The sequence below is a fragment of the Bombina bombina genome, chromosome 5 (genome assembly GCF_027579735.1).
Source record: "Bombina bombina isolate aBomBom1 chromosome 5, aBomBom1.pri, whole genome shotgun sequence".
NCBI lineage: Eukaryota > Metazoa > Chordata > Amphibia > Anura > Bombinatoridae > Bombina > Bombina bombina.
This window is the reverse complement of record NC_069503.1, coordinates 1,146,845,818-1,146,866,814: the sequence shown is the minus strand read 5'-3', so window position 1 is coordinate 1,146,866,814 and position 20,997 is coordinate 1,146,845,818. Positions and strand designations below refer to the sequence as shown.

General features: G+C 41.4%; 1 protein-coding gene across 1 annotated transcript in view; it reads left to right on the top strand.

The window, feature by feature from the left end:
* Positions 1-20,997, top strand: part of LOC128661757 (alanine aminotransferase 2-like) — a 120,588-nt gene that overhangs the window by 28,216 nt on the left and 71,375 nt on the right. Inside the window, exon 2 of the mRNA XM_053715977.1 lies at positions 3,413-3,546. Within this exon, the coding sequence (XP_053571952.1) occupies positions 3,413-3,546 (134 nt within the window). The remainder of the gene's footprint in view (positions 1-3,412; positions 3,547-20,997) is intronic.

The following is a 20,997-nucleotide window of genomic DNA, read 5'->3' as shown; positions in this document are numbered from 1 at the left end:
GGTTTATGGTCCTGAACCCACTCTCGAACTCCTGCGGGTAACTTGTCGAAGTAATGTTCCAACAGGAATAGCTGCAGCACCTCTTCCCCAGATACGGCTTGGCACCCCGCTATCCAGTGAGCTGCTGTGCGGTGCACCTTACATGCCCACTCGACGTAGGAATCTCCAGCTAGTTTAACAGTGTCTCTGAACTGCCTCCTGTATGCCTCTGGTGTAACCACATACCTGGAGAGCAGAGCCTCTTTTACAGCATTATAATCCCCGACTTCCTCATCTGCAATGGCCCGAAAAGCTTCGCTGGCCCGGCCGGATAATTTTCTGGATAATATCATGACCCAGTCCTCTGCGGGTACCTTGTGTAGTGCACATTGCCTCTCAAAATCCGCAAGGTACCCATCAATCTCTCCTTCTGTTTCCAGGAAGTTTTTAAAAGCTGCAAAATTTACTTTTCTCTTTTCCACTGGGGTTGCTGTGACTTGGGCTGCTGCAGCGCCGCTTTGGCGAAGTAGGTTGGCCTCCACAGCTGCTATGACCCGGTCGATAATTTCAGCAGATGGGTTGGGGCCATAATGTGCCAGTCTTATTTTAACCGCCCGATCAAAGCTTGCTTCTTCGGGGGTTTTGTCTGATATGCTGGGCTCATTGGTTCCTTCGGGCCCTGGTACTTCGTCCATCTCGGTCAGTATTGTAATAGTCTCCCTCTTCCTGAGGTTACTGGCTTGTGTAGTTGCTCTTCTGGGCGATGAGGATCATCCCGTTGCTTGCCACCAATTGTTACGGTATAACCCGGATACCAAGGGTTAATACCTGATGAAAGATGTCCTGAATATGGGATCAGCAACTCACAACCCAGCTCATTCCCCCCTCAAACATGAGACCAGGCTCCACATTGAAGGTAAAAACAGAATGCACTTTATTGAGGGCTATATGCCCAGTATTTATGCAGGTCTGAGACCAGATGGGGGGGTTGGAAGAGTATTTTACATTAGATAGAGGGAAGACGCCCTTTGACATGATACAATAGAATTACATTACTTAAGTAGATAAACAATTTAAACACAAGAAAACAATAGAGTCCTTCTTATCACCTAGCAGTGAATGCTTATCACATAAACTTAATTACAGTACACAATATGCTAGGAAACCTGTCTCAGAAAATAGCTTCTCAAAGCTGAACAAAGTTAACCCTTCCAGTACTGACAGAGGGGTCTGTCACAGGGAGTATGTATGTGTGTGTGTGTGTGTGTATGTATGTGAGTATGTATGTATGTGTGTATGTATGTGTGTGTGTGTGTGTTTATGTATGTACAGTATGTATGTATGTGTGTATGTATGTATGTGTGTGTGTGTGTGTTTATGTATGTACAGTATGTATGTATATATGTGAGTATCTATGTGTGTATTTATGTGTGTATGTGAGAATGTATGTACAGGGAGTGCAGAATTATTAGGCAAGTTGTATTTTTGAGGATTAATTTTATTATTGAACAACAACCATGTTCTCAATGAACCCAAAAAACTCATTAATATCAAAGCTGAATAGTTTTGGAAGTAGTTTTTAGTTTGTTTCTATTTATAGCTATTTTAGGGGGATATCTGTGTGTGCAGGTGACTATTACTGTGCATAATTATTAGGCAACTTAACAAAAAACAAATATATACCCATTTCAATTATTTATTTTTACCAGTGAAACCAATATAACATCTCAACATTCACAAATATACATTTCTGACATTCAAAAACAAAACAAAAACAAATCAGTGACCAATATAGCCACCTTTCTTTGCAAGGACACTCAAAAGCCTGCCATCCATGGATTCTGTCAGTGTTTTGATCTGTTCACCATCAACATTGCGTGCAGCAGCAACCACAGCCTCCCAGACACTGTTCAGAGAGGTGTACTGTTTTCCCTCCTTGTAAATCTCACATTTGATGATGGACCACAGGTTCTCAATGGGGTTCAGATCAGGTGAACAAGGAGGCCATGTCATTAGATTTTCTTCTTTTATACCCTTTCTTGCCAGCCACGCTGTGGAGTACTTGGACGCGTGTGATGGAGCATTGTCCTGCATGAAAATCATGTTTTTCTTGAAGGATGCAGACTTCTTCCTGTACCACTGCTTGAAGAAGGTGTCTTCCAGAAACTGGCAGTAGGACTGGGAGTTGACCTTGACTCCATCCTCAACCCGAAAAGGCCTCACAAGCATCTTTGATGATACCAGCCCAAACCAGTACTCCCCCCTCCACCTTGCTGGCGTCTGAGTCGGACTGGAGCTCTCTGCCCTTTACCAATCCAGCCACGGGCCCATCCATCTGGCCCATCAAGACTCACTCTCATTTCATCAGTCCATAAAACCTTAGAAAAATCAGTCTTGAGATATTTCTTGGCCCAGTCTTGACGTTTCAGCTTGTGTGTCTTGTTCAGTGGTGGTCGTCTTTCAGCCTTTCTTACCTTGGCCATGTCTCTGAGTATTGCACACCTTGTGCTTTTGGGCACTCAAGTGATGTTGAAATATGGCCAAACTGGTGGCAAGTCGCATCTTGGCAGCTGCACGCTTTACTTTTCTCAGTTCATGGGCAGTTATTTTGCGCCTTGGTTTTTCCACACGCTTCTTGCGACCCTGTTGACTATTTTGAATGAAACGCTTGATTGTTCGATGATCACGCTTCAGAAGCTTTGCAATTTTAAGAGTGCTGCATCCCTCTGCAAGATATCTCACTATTTTTGACTTTTCTGAGCCTGTCAAGTCCTTCTTTTGACCCATTTTGCCAAAGGAAAGGAAGTTGCCTAATAATTATGCACACCTGATATAGGGTGTTGATGTCATTAGACCACACCCCTTCTCATTACAGAGATGCACATCACCTAATATGCTTAATTGGTAGTAGGCTTTCGAGCCTATACAGCTTGGAGTAAGACAACATGCATAAAGAGGATGATGTGGTCAAAATACTCATTTGCCTTAAAATTCTGCACTCCCTGTATGTATGTATGTGTGTGTATGTGAGTATGTATGTATGTGTGTGTGTATGTGTGAATGTATGTATGTATGTACTTATATCCTGAGGATTAATGAAGCTAACCCAACAAATAAATATGGGCAGATTAGATGGGTTTTATAGTGTTTGCTTCTGTATACCTCTAATTACACCAGGACTGAAACAAAGCTTCACGTTATACACTGTTAATAAAATTGAACCTATTTCTAAGATTCAAGAACATCAAGAAATTTAGTCAACATTCATTCATAATGCTAAGCACAGATAACAAGACTATTCCTGCAGTGTACAAACTTGTTTAATAGAAAAATGTATGAAAATGTTAAGTGTTTTGTTACCATCTGTAGGAAGAAGATGTGTTCCTTTTTAATAACCAATTACCGTTTGTATGCTTTATTTGGTAAACTACAGGCAGCTACAGTGTTGCATACATCACACAGCATGTCCCACAGAGGATCGCTAGCTTCATACAGAGAAGGGACGGCGCCATCCCCAGTGACCCCCGGAACATTATTGTTTGTAGCGGAGCCACACAGGGAATCCTGGTGAGATCTCAGCGTGAATGTAAATCCATTGCATTATTATTACAGAGCAAGTAGCTAGATGATGGGTGACTATGACATTCATTTTATAGGAAGTTGCTATTGTTTTCATTATATGTCTCTTATCAAATTCCAGAGTGTGTCTTCACTATAAGTGCTCAGAAAAAACATCTAACACCTGTATTTTTATCTAACGTACAAAAATGACAAAACACAACTCTAACCTTGTGAGAACATGTGCCTTGGGTTCCCTATTATTCTCCCATGAGAAAAACACCTTCAGCATAACATTCACAATTATTTTGTAATGATGACATTTTGCCACTAGGGAAAGTAGGAAAAACAACAGACATTTAATTACTGATGCTATGGTCTAGTAAAGTCTCATCTCCCAGCTTCATAGATTTATTTTTTATTTTTCTATTTTAAAGAATATCCAGCATTTAGATATTTCAGTTTCTTCTTTAGAGACTCATCCTTTCCTACCACATACCCCATATCCTAAAGAAACATTCTGATACAGGCTTACTTTTCTTTCTCCAATGGATCCAGCCTGATACACTTAACTGTCTTAGACATCCTTTTTTTCATAAAGGTGGTGAGAGTCCACAATTCATTACTCCTGGCAAGTATATATATATATATATTATATACCACTAGGAGGAGGCAAAGATCCAAAAAGGAGGCAAAGATTTCCAAGAGTCCTTAAAATCCCTCCCACCTTACTTTTAACTTGTCGTGTCTTTGCTTTTGCGGGAGGAAGGTGAAGAAGGGAGGTGCTCCAGGTTATTGTGAGAAGGGTTTTCAGACAGATTTAAAGGCTCCGTTTCCCAGCAGAGAGCTACTGTTTAGACAGATGGAAGTCTTTGGAGTATAAATAGTTGCACAAAAACACTCTATGGGGATTATTCACAGGCCTGCCACAGGTGTCGCGAGAACTGGTCCCTAGCCTCCTCCTGTTAGTTCAACATTATACTCTACATATTTAGATCCTCTGCTGTCACGCATACAGAACTGGATTGGCTATCTACAGGAAGAAGTTCTTCTCTGCTTATGGTAAGTCCAGTAGTGTGAGTGCCTATCAGGTAAGTGTGGGGGTTGTTGTTTGGCACCTGCTTAGCCTGTAGGCTATTAGTAGGTACTCACTTATGGGTATTTCATATCATGGGGATCATTAGGTCAGGCATTGTATATGGCAGGGGTAACCAAGTACCTTATTTCACCCTATGTAGGCTTAGAGGTGCGTTATGCATTTTTTTATTACATCATGTTGGTTTATGCACATGTCTGTTTTATTTCATGCTTGTTTCTTGTTAGCACATATTGGCTTATTAGTGCGCATCGGTTTTTTTTCTGCACATCAGCTTTCTATTTTTTTAGCGTGTTTTTGCTTAGGTGCATGTTGCCATTTGTTTTGCATTCTTGCCTTTAATCATCTACACACATCGCGTGCGCACTAGTATGTGCACTACTTGACGTATATGCGTTGTTTTTATTTAGTGTGCTTTGGTTTTTCGCATGCTCAGTCCCTTTGTGCATGTCTGTGTGTTCTGCCTGATGTCGGGTTAACGATCATATGATGCTATATGGATATTTAATGCTCCTTAAGTTTGCTTAAGCCTCCTCCAAGAACAGCTTTTTTGGGTGTTAGGTTACTTTGCTTATCCTGCCTTTATTGTTATTGTTATGTTTGATCATTTGTCTTTAATCATTCTTTGTATTTTGATTTACTCATTACCTGCCTGTTAATCTTTTTTTCGTTATGGAGCATACTGATCATGTCCCCTCTTCTGTTAATAATAGTTCCCCCTCTGTTTGCTTTACTTTGGCTAAGCATACTACTATTCCTCTTGAGGATAGTACCTCTTTTAAAGACCCTATGGATAGGAAATTAGAGACTATTCATAAAAAGTATTTTTATGCAAGCAGGTTATCTTTTTAGGCCAGCAATTAGTATTACTTGCATTGCTGCGGCCTCTACCATTTGGTGTGAGGATTTATCTGAGCAGTTCTCTGAGTAGTCTGCTGGTGAAGAGTTTTCTAATTTATTAAAATTCTTAAAGACAGCTAATTCTTTTATTTGTAATGGGTTGTTGATATTATTAAGATCAATGCTTAGAATATAGCATTGGACAGTTCTGAATAGGAGGGTCTTGTGGTTGATATCATGGTCCACTGACATGGTTTCTAAATCTATCCTTCTGTCTCTTCCTTTTAAAGGGAAGGTGTTGTTTGGGTCTGGTCTGGATGACATTATATCTATGGTGGCTGGGGGGGAAGGAGCCTTTCTCTCTTAGGATAAGAAGTCTAAGGGTAAATATAGGGAACCTAACCATTTTCATTGCTTTCATCAATCTAAGAACCAGACGTCATCCTATTTATTCCAGAAAAAGGGTTCTTCTGGTATTTCCTGGAAGCCAAATCCTAATTGGAACATTTCCAAACAATCTAAGAAGCCTGTCTCCACTACCAAGTGCATGAAGGTGTGGTTCCCAATACAGGTCTTCTAGTAGGGGCAGATTACACCTTTGTCAGGGATCTTGGTTTCATTTGGTTCAAGATGCATGGGTTCTGAACATAATTTCCCAAGGATACAGAATAGGTTTCAGATCAAGGCTTCACAGGGGAAGGATTTTTCTGTCTCATGTTCCAAAGAATCCTGTTAAGCCAAGAGCCCTTTTTCAGTCAATTTTGGATCTGGAATCTATAGGTGTAATAGCTCCAGTTCCAGAATCGGAACAGAGTCAGGAGTTTTATTCCAACCTCTTTATTGTTCCCAAGAAAAAAGGAAATTACAGACCTGTTCTGGATTTGAAAAATTTAAACAAGTTTATCAGGGTTACTTTTTAAAAATGGAAACTCTTTGGACTATTCGTCCTCTTGTTCAATAAGGGTAGTTTTACAAAGGTACTGGGGTCTCTCTTATTGGTAATAATAGCTCAGGGTGTTTAGGTAGTTTGTTTCCTGGATGATATTTTGGTGCAAGCTCCACCTTTACATTTAACAGTATTTCATACCAACAGACTTTTGTTGTTTCTTTAAGAGCATGGTTAGAAAGTAAATTTTCCAAAAAGTGATCTGTATTCTTGTATGCTTCATTGGTGGTGCAGGAATTACTTTCAGTTGGCTCAGGAGGTTCTTCTGGATGCCAAAACAAGACAATCCCTTTCTTGGTGGATAAATCATTGATCCAATGTTCTGGGGGCATCCTTTGTTTGTCCAAATTGGACTGTGATTTTGACATATGCAAGTCTTTCAGGTTGGGGTGCAGTCTGGTGGTCCCAGAGAGAACAGGCAGTTTGGTTTCTTCAGGAGGCAAGGTTGCAAATAAATATTCTGGAACTCCATGCAATTTTCAGGGACCTTAAGTTCTGAGAAAAAAATGAAAGAGAAGAAGGCGCTCCAATGGTGCAGCATGTTAAAACACAGCTAGATCTTCCCCAGAAATTACCCCCTTACAAATAAATGGGTTCTCACAAACGGAGCGCACTATAATGCAGTGCTATTCTTGCAGGCTGGAGTATTCAGAGCCCACCAGCTAGCTCCCATCAGATTCAACGTGATCTTGAGTCTGGGATGAAAGAACAAAAATGGGGAGGGAAACAGGGAGACTCCAATGGTGCAGATGGTCACTAATGCTTTCAAAGCCCCCAATATGTGCCCCGTCTGTGATGGAATACTCACTTATGCTGCGCACTATAATGCAGTGCAAGTAGTGCAAGCTGGTATATCAGAGTCTAACAGCTGACTCACTCCAAAGAACAGGATCCACAGTTCAGCAAAGGATATGAAACCCCAAATAAAGCTCACAAACCAATAAAATAAATTAAAATATCCCAAGGCAAGGGATATATTTTATTAAAAAGTAGTATAAAAATAATACAAGAAATTCTGCTACCCGTTTCAAGATGCTGCTGGCACCTTTTCATCAGGCAGTGGTAAGTCAGCTATACAAAACACACACTATATATACAGCACAAACATTATGCATTGATTAAAAACACATTGTGTGCACATGTTAAAGTTGAGTCACATGCAGTGACGTGCGGTGAGGTCAGAGGTTGGTGAGGCACTGGCTATGATACGCCCGATAAGCACATATATGATCCAAATAGAGGTATCTTAAATTATTTATGATTAAATTAGCAGGTTGCTCAATGGCTATTATCATTCTTTACAACACACGAGAGCGAGAGAGATAGAGGGAGAGAGAGAAGGGGAGGGAGAGAGAGAAGGGGAGCTAGAGAGAGAAAAGGGGAGAGAGAGAAAAGGGGGGAGACAGAGGGGGAGAGGGGAGGGATGGGGGAGGGAGAGAGAGGGGAGAGGGGAGGGAGAGAGGGAGAAAGAGAGAGAGGGAGGGAAGAGAGAGAAGGAGGTGGAGAGAGAGATGGAGAAAGAGAGAGAGGGGGAGAGAGAGGAACAGAGGGAGGGAGAGCGAGAGGGGGGTGGAGGGGGAGAGAGGGAGGGAGATATAAGGAGGGAGAGATGGAGGGGAAGAGAGAGGGAGGGGGAGAGAAGAGGATAGAGAGAGAGAGATGGAGGAGAAATGGAGAGAGAGAGAGAGAGAGAGAGAGAGAGAGAGAGAGGGGAAAGAGAGGGAGGGAGAGGGATGGAGGGGGAGAGAGAGCAGGAGAGGGAGGGGGAAAGAAGGAGGGAAAGAGGGAGGGGAGAGAGAGGAAGGGGAGGGGAGAGAGAGAAAGGGGGGGAGAGGGAGGGGAAGAGAGACAGAGGGAGGGAAGGGAAAGAGAGGGAGGGGATAGAGAGGGAGAAAGGGAGGGAGAGAGAGAGAGGGAGGGGGAGAGAGAGGGGGAGAGAGAGAGAGAGAGAGAGGGAGGGACAGAAAGAAAGGGGGGAGAGGGAGAGAGAGGGAAAGTGGAAGGAAGTAAGGGAGGGAGAGGGATGAGGAAGAGGGATGGAGGGGGAGAGAGGGGACAAGAGAGAGGGATGGAGGGGGAGAAAGAGGGAGAAAGGGAAAGAGAGAGAGAGGGAGGGAAAGAGACAAAGAGAAAGAGAGATAGACAACGGTTATATCCAAGGAATAGAGCAATTATAAAATGCTTAAGCACATTAGACTGTTTTTTGTTGTTGTTTTTTTGGTTGCACTTGTTAGTCTCTTTAACCTCCTGCATCCAGTATAAAATAAAAATAAAAAAAAACACACATGCTATTTTCATACAATGAGTACATTAGATATATTTTTCTAGATCATGATACTAACATGTTAATAATGTCAGATTTTCATGTGACTGACCCTTTACCAATAAATGTGTTACAATCATCACTTCGCTGTGCTCTTGAATGAAAGTGATCATTTTATTCTTACAAACTGCTTTATAAAGTTTATGAATACATTACTTAATGAACACTTTGTTTGTCTGTGTTGTCCCTTTGCTCTTCAAAAACCATTGTCAAACGTTAAGAATATTGTTGTATTTTTATGTAAATACAGGTAAAACAGCAGCATAACATCATAGCACTGTGATTTAAGTGTACTATACAAATAATACACAGATATAATTTCTTTTCTGATGATCTCTCTCCTAATTAATTTATTATATTTATCCCAATCATTCCACACACAGATGTCTTTTTGCCTATACAAATTTGCCATTGAGCTTGAACTCTAGGTGGGAGTGGACAATATAGTAACTATCAGGCAACAAAGTTTTGCTAACTCTGTGGGAAATACCGTGTGGGGAACATATTGATCAGAGCATTATTGAGAAGCAAATGATTTATCACACAGCCATTTACCCATAATAACCTTAGCAAAACTTCACTAAAGTAAAATGATTCCCACTCAAACAGATGAACAATAAACATAATATGAATTTGCATAGAAAAATAACCTGAGCTGATGAGGTTGTCACTGTCAGACACTGAGAGACTGTCTGTCACTGTCACTCCACCGACGTGGCTCCGCTCCTCTGTCCACCCCTCCTGAGTCCTGACTCCTCCACAGTCCTGAGTCCTCCAGGTCCAGGACCTCCTCCACGAGTCAATCCAGTAAGTCCACTGTGACTCCACACAGCCGCACAACCGCACTGACTGAGCCGAAGGCAGGGCAGTATACGGGCACGCACTTTAGCAGTAGCTCCCTCCTGTGAGTCACTCTCTTCCAGCCTGAAGTCACTGTCTGACTGTGTCGGCGCAACCTCACGTAAATGATCCGACGTCACGTGACCCACACTCTGTCACTCAGCAGCCCAGCAGGCACGCCTCGCCGGCAGTGCTGATGCTGATTGGCTGAGTGATCTAGCTCCTTCATGGAGGCGGTTTTGATAACCGCCTCCATTGGAGCTTGTATGAGGGCCCGGCAAGACACCACTGGGTGGTGCTAGAGCTATGTAAGCAGTGGAAATTATTCAGATCCATGTTGCGCAATTACAGGAGGGCAGCGGACCGGCTCACTGCCTCCTAATTGCGCAACAATGGATGCTGAATTTGGCAGCGCAAGCGCAGTACAAAATTACAAATAACATAATGATGATGTGGGTAATTGCCATTGGGGGGTACCCTTGGGGCAGGGTGAGCGTGGCCAAAAAAAATAAATACAAAAAATACTTCTTTTTTTTAAAATAAATATTGTTTTAAATCTTTTTCCTCTGATTGGACAGGGGAGGCACTGCCTCCCCTGCCTCCTATTACTGCACGTCACTGGTCACATGATCTAATCACAGACAGGCTACAGCTGCTTATAATATGATGACTTAAGCAAAGAAAACCCATTTTAGTTTGCAGACCTGAATACATAGTGAGCAATATTAAAAGTCCATATATAAATACATATATCAAAAACACATTCTAAACATAAAAAACATTTTCCACAATCAGAAACAAAGATTCCCTGTTGCTAGGATGTAGTATACAAACATATATATGTATACATGCATTATCAGTATAAGATCAGCCCTTAAAGAGCACCCTATAAGGCGAACACCACCGTATAGTAGTAATTTTATACAGATAGAGCTGCCTCCTTGATAAATATAGAAGATGACAATCCATATTCCTCTTATAAGTCCACCCTGCAGCTGGCAGCTGGAAATAGGTAAACAGACGCACACGCAATCCTGTAAGTGTAACGGTGTCATAGCAACACACCCCTCAAATCGTGATGTCACTTCACCTAAACCAATCAGTAATCGCAAGGCGGAGTCACACACAACACTATGGGACCAAACTTGACACTAATAGCCATCACACACCCAATGCGCTCATTCATATTTAAAGCACAAAATATTGGATCCCTGTGTGTAAAGTAATGGCAAATATGTCCAGTAAACAAAAAGGGAGACCTAAGCTGGCACTCTTGGTTACAGAAAAATGTGTCCGTTGTCATAGCAACGTTATACATAAGGGCGTATCTATGGCTACTCAAAAATAACATTGCTTGAAAAGATACATAGATATGGGGAAAAGAAACAATATACACACTCTCTAGATATCCCTATACATATAGCCACATTGTCAGCGCTGTATGTAAACAAATTAATTTAAATCATATCATACAGAACATACGACAATGGTAGAGTAATCTTAAATGCAACATATATATTCTCAAAAGATTAATCACCAATCTATAAAGGAAAGGTGCATATTAGACTGAATACTAAATTCACTCTAATACTATACAAATAACAATGTTAGAAAGGACAAAAACCTTTCTACCAAATCATTACAAAAAGGGAGAAACTATTGGGAAGCTGCCAGATCTAAATTCTCATTTAATCCCTCAGGGAATAGTGTCTTGAGCTTCCAGATCCAATAGGTCTCCTTTTGTCGCAACCTAGTAAATCTATTATAACGCACAGATTTTGGGATGAATTCTATAGGGGCAATATGATATGTATTATCTTTACCCCCATGCATGAGTGTACTATGTTGTGACAAACTTTGTTTATTTAAGTTATGTTTAATGTTTCTATGGTGTTCTCCCATCGTGTTCTCTAACACCTACTGGTGCGTCCACAAATGCATGTTATTAAATAAACAACATATATGCTTTCACATGTCATCTGGGTCTTAATCTGAAATTCGTCTCCAGTCGTATTGGATCTAAAACTCGTCTCCTTGTGTCCAATATGGTCACATGTCTGGCATCTACTCTTAGCACATTTGTAGAACCCCTTCTTAAGTTTCAAAAAACCAGAAGACTGCTGATGTTGTCCCTTAGTCTCAGGCCTTCCTTTTAATGTCACAACCTTAATGGGGGCTAAACAACTTCTTAAAATAGGGGCCCTCCTAAAGATACATAACAGTTTATTTCCTACAATTTCTTTAAGAATTGGATCATTCTTTAAAATGGGCCAGTATTTTTCTATAGCCAGTTATAAATTTTGGTACATCCTCATATTTATTTACTCTAGATGATTTCGCTTTGAGCAATTCATCCCTATTTTTTTAGAGAGGCCTTACTCATGCCCTGTGAGAGAATTTTATGATTATACACTTTCTCTTTGAATCTGTTGGATAGAACTTCAGCTTCTTTAACAAAATCACCTTCTCTCTTACAGTTTCTACGAATTCTACAGAACTGGCTGTATGGTACATTGTTCAGCCATCTCGGGTGGTGATTTCTTCTTTTGTCTATATAGCTGTTGCAATCAACCTCCTTAAAGAAGGTTTTAGAATAAATACTTCCATCATTATCCCACCCCAGAGTGACATCCAAAAAAATCCACACTGTCACTTCTGATATTATGAGAAAAAGAAATTCCATAATCATTATTATTCAGATAACCTACAAAACTCTCAGCCTCTTTGGTAGTACCATACCAGATAAAAATTAGATCATCTATGTAACGGCCATAGTGGACGACGCTCACCCAGAGTTTAGAGGGGTACATATGGTGTATCTCAAAGTATCCCATAAATAGATTTGCAAAACTCGGGGCGAACGTCGTCCCCATGGCTGTTCCACAAATTTGCAAAAAGAACGAGTCCTGGTATACAAAGTAGTTATGTTTTAACACAAATAAAATAGCATTAAGTAGAAATTCCCTTTGTCTTTCCGGCATATAAATATCCAATTCTAAGAAATATCTAACAGCCTTAAGACCAATACTATGTTGAATATTCGTATATAAAGCGGCTACATCACAGCTAATCCAAATGCTATTCTGTAATTTCTCCAATTGAATGGCACCTAATTTGCTAAGTAGGTCAATGGTATCCCTAATATAAGAATCCAAATTTACCATGATCCTTTTCAGGAAAATGTCAATATAACAAGAAAGATTATACGTTAAGCAGCCAATTCCTGAGATGATGGGTCTCCCAGGGGGATCAATAAGACCCTTATGGATTTTCGGTAGATGGTAATAATATGCCATGCTGGGTTTAATAGGTACTAAAAATTGTTTTTCCTTTTTATTCAATACCCCCTGGGAGTACCCATCATCAATTAATTTGATCAATTCCTTGAATAAACTAGAGTGGGATCAAAAGCTAGAATTTTATAGTAAGACTCATCTTTGAGCAAACGATCTGCTTCTTTCAAGTAGTCAGTTCTATTTTGAATAACTACCCCGCCCCCCTTGTCCGCCTGTCTAATGATAATATTGTTATCTGACATCAAATTAGAGATAGCTTTCCTTTCAAATCTATTAAGATTACCTTCATCAAGATTATAATTCTTGATACCTTCCAAGTCACTTAACACTAAATTTCTAAATACCTCCAAATAAGTTAGATGGCACACTAGGGTTAAAACTAGATATAGGTCTCACCTCAGTATGTATTAAATCATTACACATATACTCCCATAATTCGTCTGGCTCAAATTAGATATAATTTGTGGCCTCTCTCTTGGCCATATCATTAGTTAGAATTGCCTTGCAGTTTGACCCTTTGAGTTTCTTTACTGCAAAATATTGTTGAATATTCAACTTTCTTACAGATTTGTTTATATCAACGAATAGATCAAAGATATTGTGGGAATTAGATGGACTGAAATTAAGACCCCTGTAGGTTATCTGAATAATAATGATTACAACTATAGTACAACCATTTTATTGAAGAGCATGGAAATATACATCTGGTACCATAGGTCTCACTTAGTAACTGCGACATAGACAATAACGGACCTAAGCCCCACCCCTATCCGGTGACATCACTTCCCACTCTCATCACATTTTCCCCCTTTTCAAAGGACAAAGCATACTTTTTTTTCATTTGAATACAACAAATAACAAGGTATACAAGAAACATACAACAACAGCTTTGTCTAGTATATAACAAATAAGAGGTTAAAGAGAATATTTGTATAAACAACATAAATTACATCCTGACTTGAACATCGGGTAGACTACCCTAGTCCACAGTGACCATGGGATTATTCTGCCCATACTTCCGGTCACTGTTCTAACTAGTGCTAATCCCGATATCGGGCCTGATGTTTCACCACTCTTCCGCTTGATGTAATTCTACATGAACTGTCCCCTGATACAGAAGAAGGTGATTGAGAGTCTGCTGGAGGCAAAGACGTATCCCTGCTGTGATCTTGCTGAGGGGAAGGCACCCCTCTCAAAACAGGGGATCTCACTGGCGGTGGTACAGAGGCATCCAACTCCAAACTCTCAGGTACAGGCTGAAGATGATTTCGATTTTGACGTGTGACTGTCCCTCCATCAGTAAGGACTACATAAGACCTTGGTTCTGGAGAGCGTCCAATTACCATAGCAGGCGTCTTCCATTTCTTCTCATCATCCAGTTTAATTCTGACACTTTGACCCGCATTCAGCTCCTGCAAGGGCCTCAGAGAGTGTCTCCTGTCATAGAAGAATCAATAGCCCCTTTTTGCCTCTTCATCCCTCCTAAGGACCTCGTCCCGAGGAATAGAGCCAGTTGGCTTGAAGACACCCACAGAGGATAAGGTGGTGCGAATCTAACATCCTAGCATCAGCTGTGCCGGGCTAAAACCAGTGGTACGGCTCAGATTGCTTCAAAATGAACTTTGTTGTTTGAACTGCCCTTTCAGCCATTCCATTGGCCTGCAGGTAATGTGGACTTGACGTGGAATGTACAAAATCATATTCTCTGCTGAAAGAACTGAACTCTGTGGAAGCAAACTGCATTCCGTTATCACTCACTAACTCCATTGGTATGCCCCACCGGGCGAACAGGCTCTTGAGACAAATGATAACGGCTTGACTTGTGATCTCATTCAAGGGTGCAATCTCCAAATACCTGGAATAGTAGTCAATCACAACTAGGTACTTTTTCCTGTGCAGTTTACACAAATCAGCAGCTATTATCTGCCACGGGCCTACAGGCAGCGGAGTAGAAATCAAGGGCTCCCTTCTCTGAGTAGGCTGGCATTCCCGGCAAAAGGCACATTTTGACACATGGTTTGCAATGTCAGAACTGATCCCAGACCACCATACTGCCGTAGCTGCCCTTTCTCTGCACTTTGTAATGCCTAAGTGGCTATCATGAATCCTGTTTAACATCTCCTGCTGCATGCTAACAGGAATAACAATGCGGTCCTGGAACAGCACCAACCCATCCAGCTCTGTGAGCTGCGACCTTTCTGACTGGTAAGAACTTAAAGACATCCAGGCTGCCTGACTCTCGGCCAACCTTCTTTTATGTACTTTATAACTTCTTGAAGGTCTGTATCTAAATATTTCTCTTTTCTTATTTGTTCTCGCTTCCCTGAAGAAATGGATTTGGAGGCCAGAACTGAATCTACATACACCTTCACATCTGATTCAGTTGAAGATTCTTCAGCAGCAGCCAGTGGGAGCCTGGAAAGTGTATCTGCCACAACCAGTTGTTTCCCCGGCACATGCACTGCCTGAACGTTGAACCTGAGCACCCTCATTAGAAGTCTCTGGCATCTTAGGGGTGTTTTGTCAATATCATAGGAGTTGATTAGAGGGACTAGAGGTTTATGGTCAGTCTCCAGACTAAATTTCTCTAAACCCACTAGGTTAACGCTGAAAGCGCTCACAGGCCCAAACTGCAGCCATACACTCTTTCTCAATTTGTGCGTATTTCGACTCAGCAGCCGTCAGTGTACGGGAACAGCACGCGATGGGCTGTAGTTTGTTCTCATTCAACTGCAGGATGGCGGCCCCTAACCCATAACTGCTCGCATCAGCACTAACCACAGTCTTTTTGGAAGGGTCGTAGAACCCCAACACTGGGGCAGACCCCAGCAGGGACTTGACCTGCATAAAAGATTCTTCCTGTAAAGGTCCCCAGACCCAGGCAACATCTTTCTTTAGCAACTCTGTGATAGGCTGTAGTATTGTGGAGAAATCTTGAAGGAACCTGCCCACATAATTTACAAGGCCCAATATGTGTCTCAGCTCATGTAAATCAGAAGGACTTTTCCTCTGTTCAATAGCACAAATTTTCTCGGGGTCTGGCTTGATGCCATCCCCATTGATGATATGCCCAAAGTAACATAACTCAGCTTTTCTAAAATGGCATTTCTCCTTATTTAACTTCAGCCCAGTCTCTCTAATAGTCTGCAGCACACTGCTCAATCGCTGATCATGTTCCTCCAATGTAGACCCATACACCAAGATGTCGTCCATGATGACTGCCGTGCCCACGTGGTCTCTTAGGAGAGAACTAATTTCTCTTTGAAAGATTTCAGGAGCAGAGGATATCCCGAAGGGGAGTCTGCAGAAGCAAAACCGACCTACCGGTGTAATGAAGGTAGTCAGTTTGTGGCACTTTGGATCTAGAGGTATCTGCCAGAAGCCGCTGGAAGCATCCAGTGTAGAGAAGAACTTCGCCCCAGCCAATTTCAGAGCTATGTCTTCAAGTGTCGGCAGCACATATCTCTCTCTCTTCACCGCCTCATTCAGCCTTTTCAAGTCAACGCAGATGCATACCTTCCCGTTTTTCTTTGCAACAGGCACAATGATGGCACACCAGTCAGTTGCTTCAACAACCTCTTCAATAACTCCCATATTCCTCATGCGCAGAAGCTCCTTCTCCACTTGAGGCATGAGGGTGAATGGAATTCTACGGGGAGTGGTAATGCTGTATGGGACTGCGTCACCTTTAAGTGATATACGGACTGGGTTGCAATTCAGTAGGCCCAATTCACCAAACATATCTTCTGATATCTCATTCACTCTGGCTACTAAAAACCACAGGCTGCTTTTCTGCTCAATAACTTGTTAACACATTGACCTCTAATCACGTGCACCCACATGGTGAATATCCTTTGCTTGTACTCGCAGCTGGCAAGAAATTTCCCGCACAATCAATGCGGCCACCAGGACTATGGACTTTTGTTGGAACTTTCGCCAGCTGAGGCTGTCACGGCAGTTTTATGAATGCTGCAACTTTGGCTCCCTTTACAGTAAGAGTAACCTTCCAATCTTCTTCTGAACCCGGCCGTTCAACAACAGACCCTACAAAGGACACTTCTTGACCATCCTGGTCGCTATCCACCTGCATCTCCTTAATATATTCAGTTTTACACACCACTTCAAAATGGCCCATTCACTTACATTTTCTACATCTTTTGTCTTTAGCAAAGCATATGACACTCTGATCATGGGCACGGTTGCACCGTGTGCAGCGGGCATGCTGCGCCCATCCGTTCTGGGCCTATCTGTTGCCCTTGGTCTACCGCTCACACTGTGCCTTTCACTAGCAGCCCTCCTGAACTGCTGCACTTCATCCACAATACTCTCAGAGCTCAGATCAGCACTTTGCTTTTTCACCAGTTCACTCTGGCGGGCCATCCTAATAGCCCCATCTAATGTTAAATCCTCCTCCAGCTGTAGCTTCAGTGAGACTTCAGCATCTGCAATTCCTATGACTATTCTGTCTCTGATTTGCTCCTCTTTAGCAACACCAAACTCACAGAATTCAGCTAGTTCATACAGGCTGCGCACAAATGACTCCACAGATTCTCCCACATGCTGAGCACGTTTGTGAAAACAAGCTCTCTCATGAATCACATTTCTTTTGGGCACAAAGTGAGCACTGAGTTTGTTCATAACTATTTCAAAGTCAAATTCTTCCCCTTATTGGAAATTAAAGGCATTGAACACTGGCTCCACATCTTTCCCCATAGAGTATAAAAGAGAATTAATTTGTTCTTCACCCCTCTCCTTGTCCAGCTTGGAAGCAATCCTGAAGCGTTAAACCGCTGACGCCATGTGGGCCAAGCTGCAGGCTGAGAGAAATCAAAAGGCTCAGGTGGGGTAAACTTCGACATCGTCATCAATCAGGAAACAAAAGCGCAGGCAAGAACTTCTGACACCATGTCATGAGATGCAGGACACATCGGGGAGGGTACAACACTATTTTATTGAAGAGCATGGAAATATACATTTGGTACCATAGGTCTCACTTAACAACTGCCACATAGACAATAACAGACATAAGCCCCGCCCCCATCCGGTGATGTCACTTCCCACTCTCATCACAGAAGGTTCTGTTTCTTTTGGATATTTCTTCTGCTAGAATTCTGAATTGCCTGAATTGCCTGCTCTTTGTTTTGAGCCTCCTTATCTTGTTTTTCATCAGAATAAGGCAGTTTTGAGAACTTTTGTATAAGGGGGTTTATACTTATAAAATTGATTGTTGTTCCCCATTTTTGTCCTAATCCAAAGAATTCTAGTGAGAGGCTTCTTCATAATTTGGATGTGGTCAGAGCTTTCAAGATCTATCTGCTGTATTTTAGACAATCTTCTAGCCTGTTTATTCATTTTTCTTGTTCTAAAAATGGTCAGAAGGCTACTGCCATTTTGTTAACCTCTTTGTTAAAGCTTTTAAATCATAAAGCTTACTTGGAGGTGGGTCAGTATATGGGACTACTGCCATTCTACCAGATTAGTTACTACTTCATGGGCCTTTAAGAATGAGGCCTCTATTGATCAAATTTGAAAGGCAGCTACTTGGTCTTCCTTACATACATTTACTAAATTCTACCATTTTTATGTTTTTGCTTTTTCGGAAGCAGCTTTTGGTATGAACTTCCTCCAGGCAGCTGTTTCTGGGCATTAAATCTTATTTTATATATATATATATATATATATATATATATATATATATATATATATATATATAGCCGGGGTGCTTTTAAAAGTATAATATATTCATCCAGAGATAAAAAGCACTCACCGGGTCTTTGTGCAAACAAACAAGTTTTTAATGTGACGTTTCGGGGTAACACCCCGTCTTCAGACAACTTCTTACAGACAGAATAAATTACCCTTTATAACCGTGACCCACTCCCAAATGTGTCTCTGCTGATGGCGTACCGGAAGTCAGACAGCCGCGCTGTGAACCACCGCATCATCGGTTGTCATGGCGACCAGGACGCTCATCGGCAGTCTGCGTATAGAACTAAAAACAACATTGCATAAGTGTCATGACAGGAAAATATGTAAAATCAAGAATCCTGCATAATTATGGCAGTCTTACACAGAACAACATTACCAATAAAGCCTGACTTGTATGTAATAAAGGGGAAAATATGTCACAGATATTTACATAATCAACATTATCTATATAAACAAAGCTCGCTAAAATCTCAGTGTATCAAATCTGTGGTATAGGTAGAGGGTGTCAGTGCTGAACAGGGATATAATCTAATCCTAACTCCGTATACTTGCAGTAAGGGGAAACCTGTACTTTGGCCCCTGTTGCATATAAGCGTGTAATTAAAACAATCCTACTACGTTTATGAGTAAAGCAAATCTACTATATAAGCCACTCGTATATTCCAGGTAATAACTTAATGGTCGAGTGCTGGCCAGATCATAGAGACTATTTTGTTAAGAGATAGAATACTCTGATAAAACTTTGTGTCAAACTTAAACACATAATAGTAGCATAGGAGGCATACGGTCCACTATGCATCTTGGGTCATGGTAGAAATGGAAAGACCATATTATAGAATTGCTGGTCAAGAGAGACAGAGTTCATAGCATTATCAATCATAGAAAACAGTGCCAATCCAGATTGACATTCAATCCTTGAGGGGCCATGGTGCCCAAGTTCAACGAGCTTTGTTTATACAGATAATGTTGATTATGTAAATATCTGTGACATATTTTCCCCTTTATTACATACAAGTCAGGCTTTATTGGTAATGTTGTTCTGTGTAAGACTGCTATAATTATGCGGGATTCTTGATTGTACATATTTTCCTGTCATGACACTTATGCAATGTTGTTTTTAGTTCTATAAGCAGACTGCCGATGAGCGTCCTGGTCGCCATGACAACCGATGACGCGGTGGTTCACAGCGCGGCTGTCTGACTTCCGGTACGCCATCAGCAGAGACACATTTGGGAGTGGGTCACGGTTATAAAGGGTGAGTAATTTATTCTGTCTGTAAGAAGTTGTCTGAAGACGGGGTGTTACCCCGAAACGTCACATTAAAAACTTGTTTGTTTGCACAAAGAGTGCTTTTTATCTCTGGATGAATATATATATATATATATATATATATAATTGTATTTTCCCCCGGCATTAAAACAAACTCTCTGCCTCGCTCCACAAAACTTTCCCCTAGTTTTGAAAGCTGCAAGCGCTCCCTAAAGACTCTACTTTTCAGGGATGCATACAACCTACACTAAACTTCCCTAACCCCAGTTCCTCTCCTCCTTTGCTATCCCCTTGAACCCCTTAGCATGTAAGCCTATGAGCCCAGCTGTTTTTTTTTTTTTTTGTTTTTTTTTTTTATGGCTGTTCAAGTATACACCTATTTTGTTCCCTGCTACTTTTTGTCTTGTTCTTATTTATTTTCCTACCCTCTTCTTTTTTTCTGGCTTGGTTAAACTTCAGACTAGTTTCCAGTAAGGTGGGAAGGGTTTTAAAGGCTCTTGGGGGGATATTTTTCAAAGCCTCAACTATGCTGCATTCGCCGGCACCAATACGCTCGCCTAACATCCCCTTACATCGCAGCCGCGGACCTGAATACGATCTCCATATTTATAAAAAATCCGGGGCGATGAGCATCGGACTGTTGTTAACTAGCAGTCATCGATCTCGAGTCTATTCGGCTTTTTACCAACTTTATTTATACCCTGTCACTAAACGCTGCCACTATACTAAAATGTTTAACCCCTATCCTGCCGCTCCCGGACCCCGCCACCACCTAAATAAATGTATTAACCCCTATCCCGCTGCTCCCAGACCCCGCCACCACCTAAATAAATTTAATAACCCCTATCCTGCCGCTCCTGGACCCCGCCGCCACTAAATAAATGCATTAACCCCTAAACCTATGGCCTCCCACATCACTACCACTAACTAAACCTATTAACCCTTAAATCAGCCCCCCAACATCACCATAAACTAAATAAAGCTATTAACCCCTAAACCTAACAAGCAGCTAACTTTAAATTAAGATTACCACATCCATATTTTAAAATAAATTTAAACTTACCTGTAGAATTAAAATAAACTATTTTTAAACTATTATTTAACCTGCCCTAACTATACTACACTTAAACTACCAATTAAA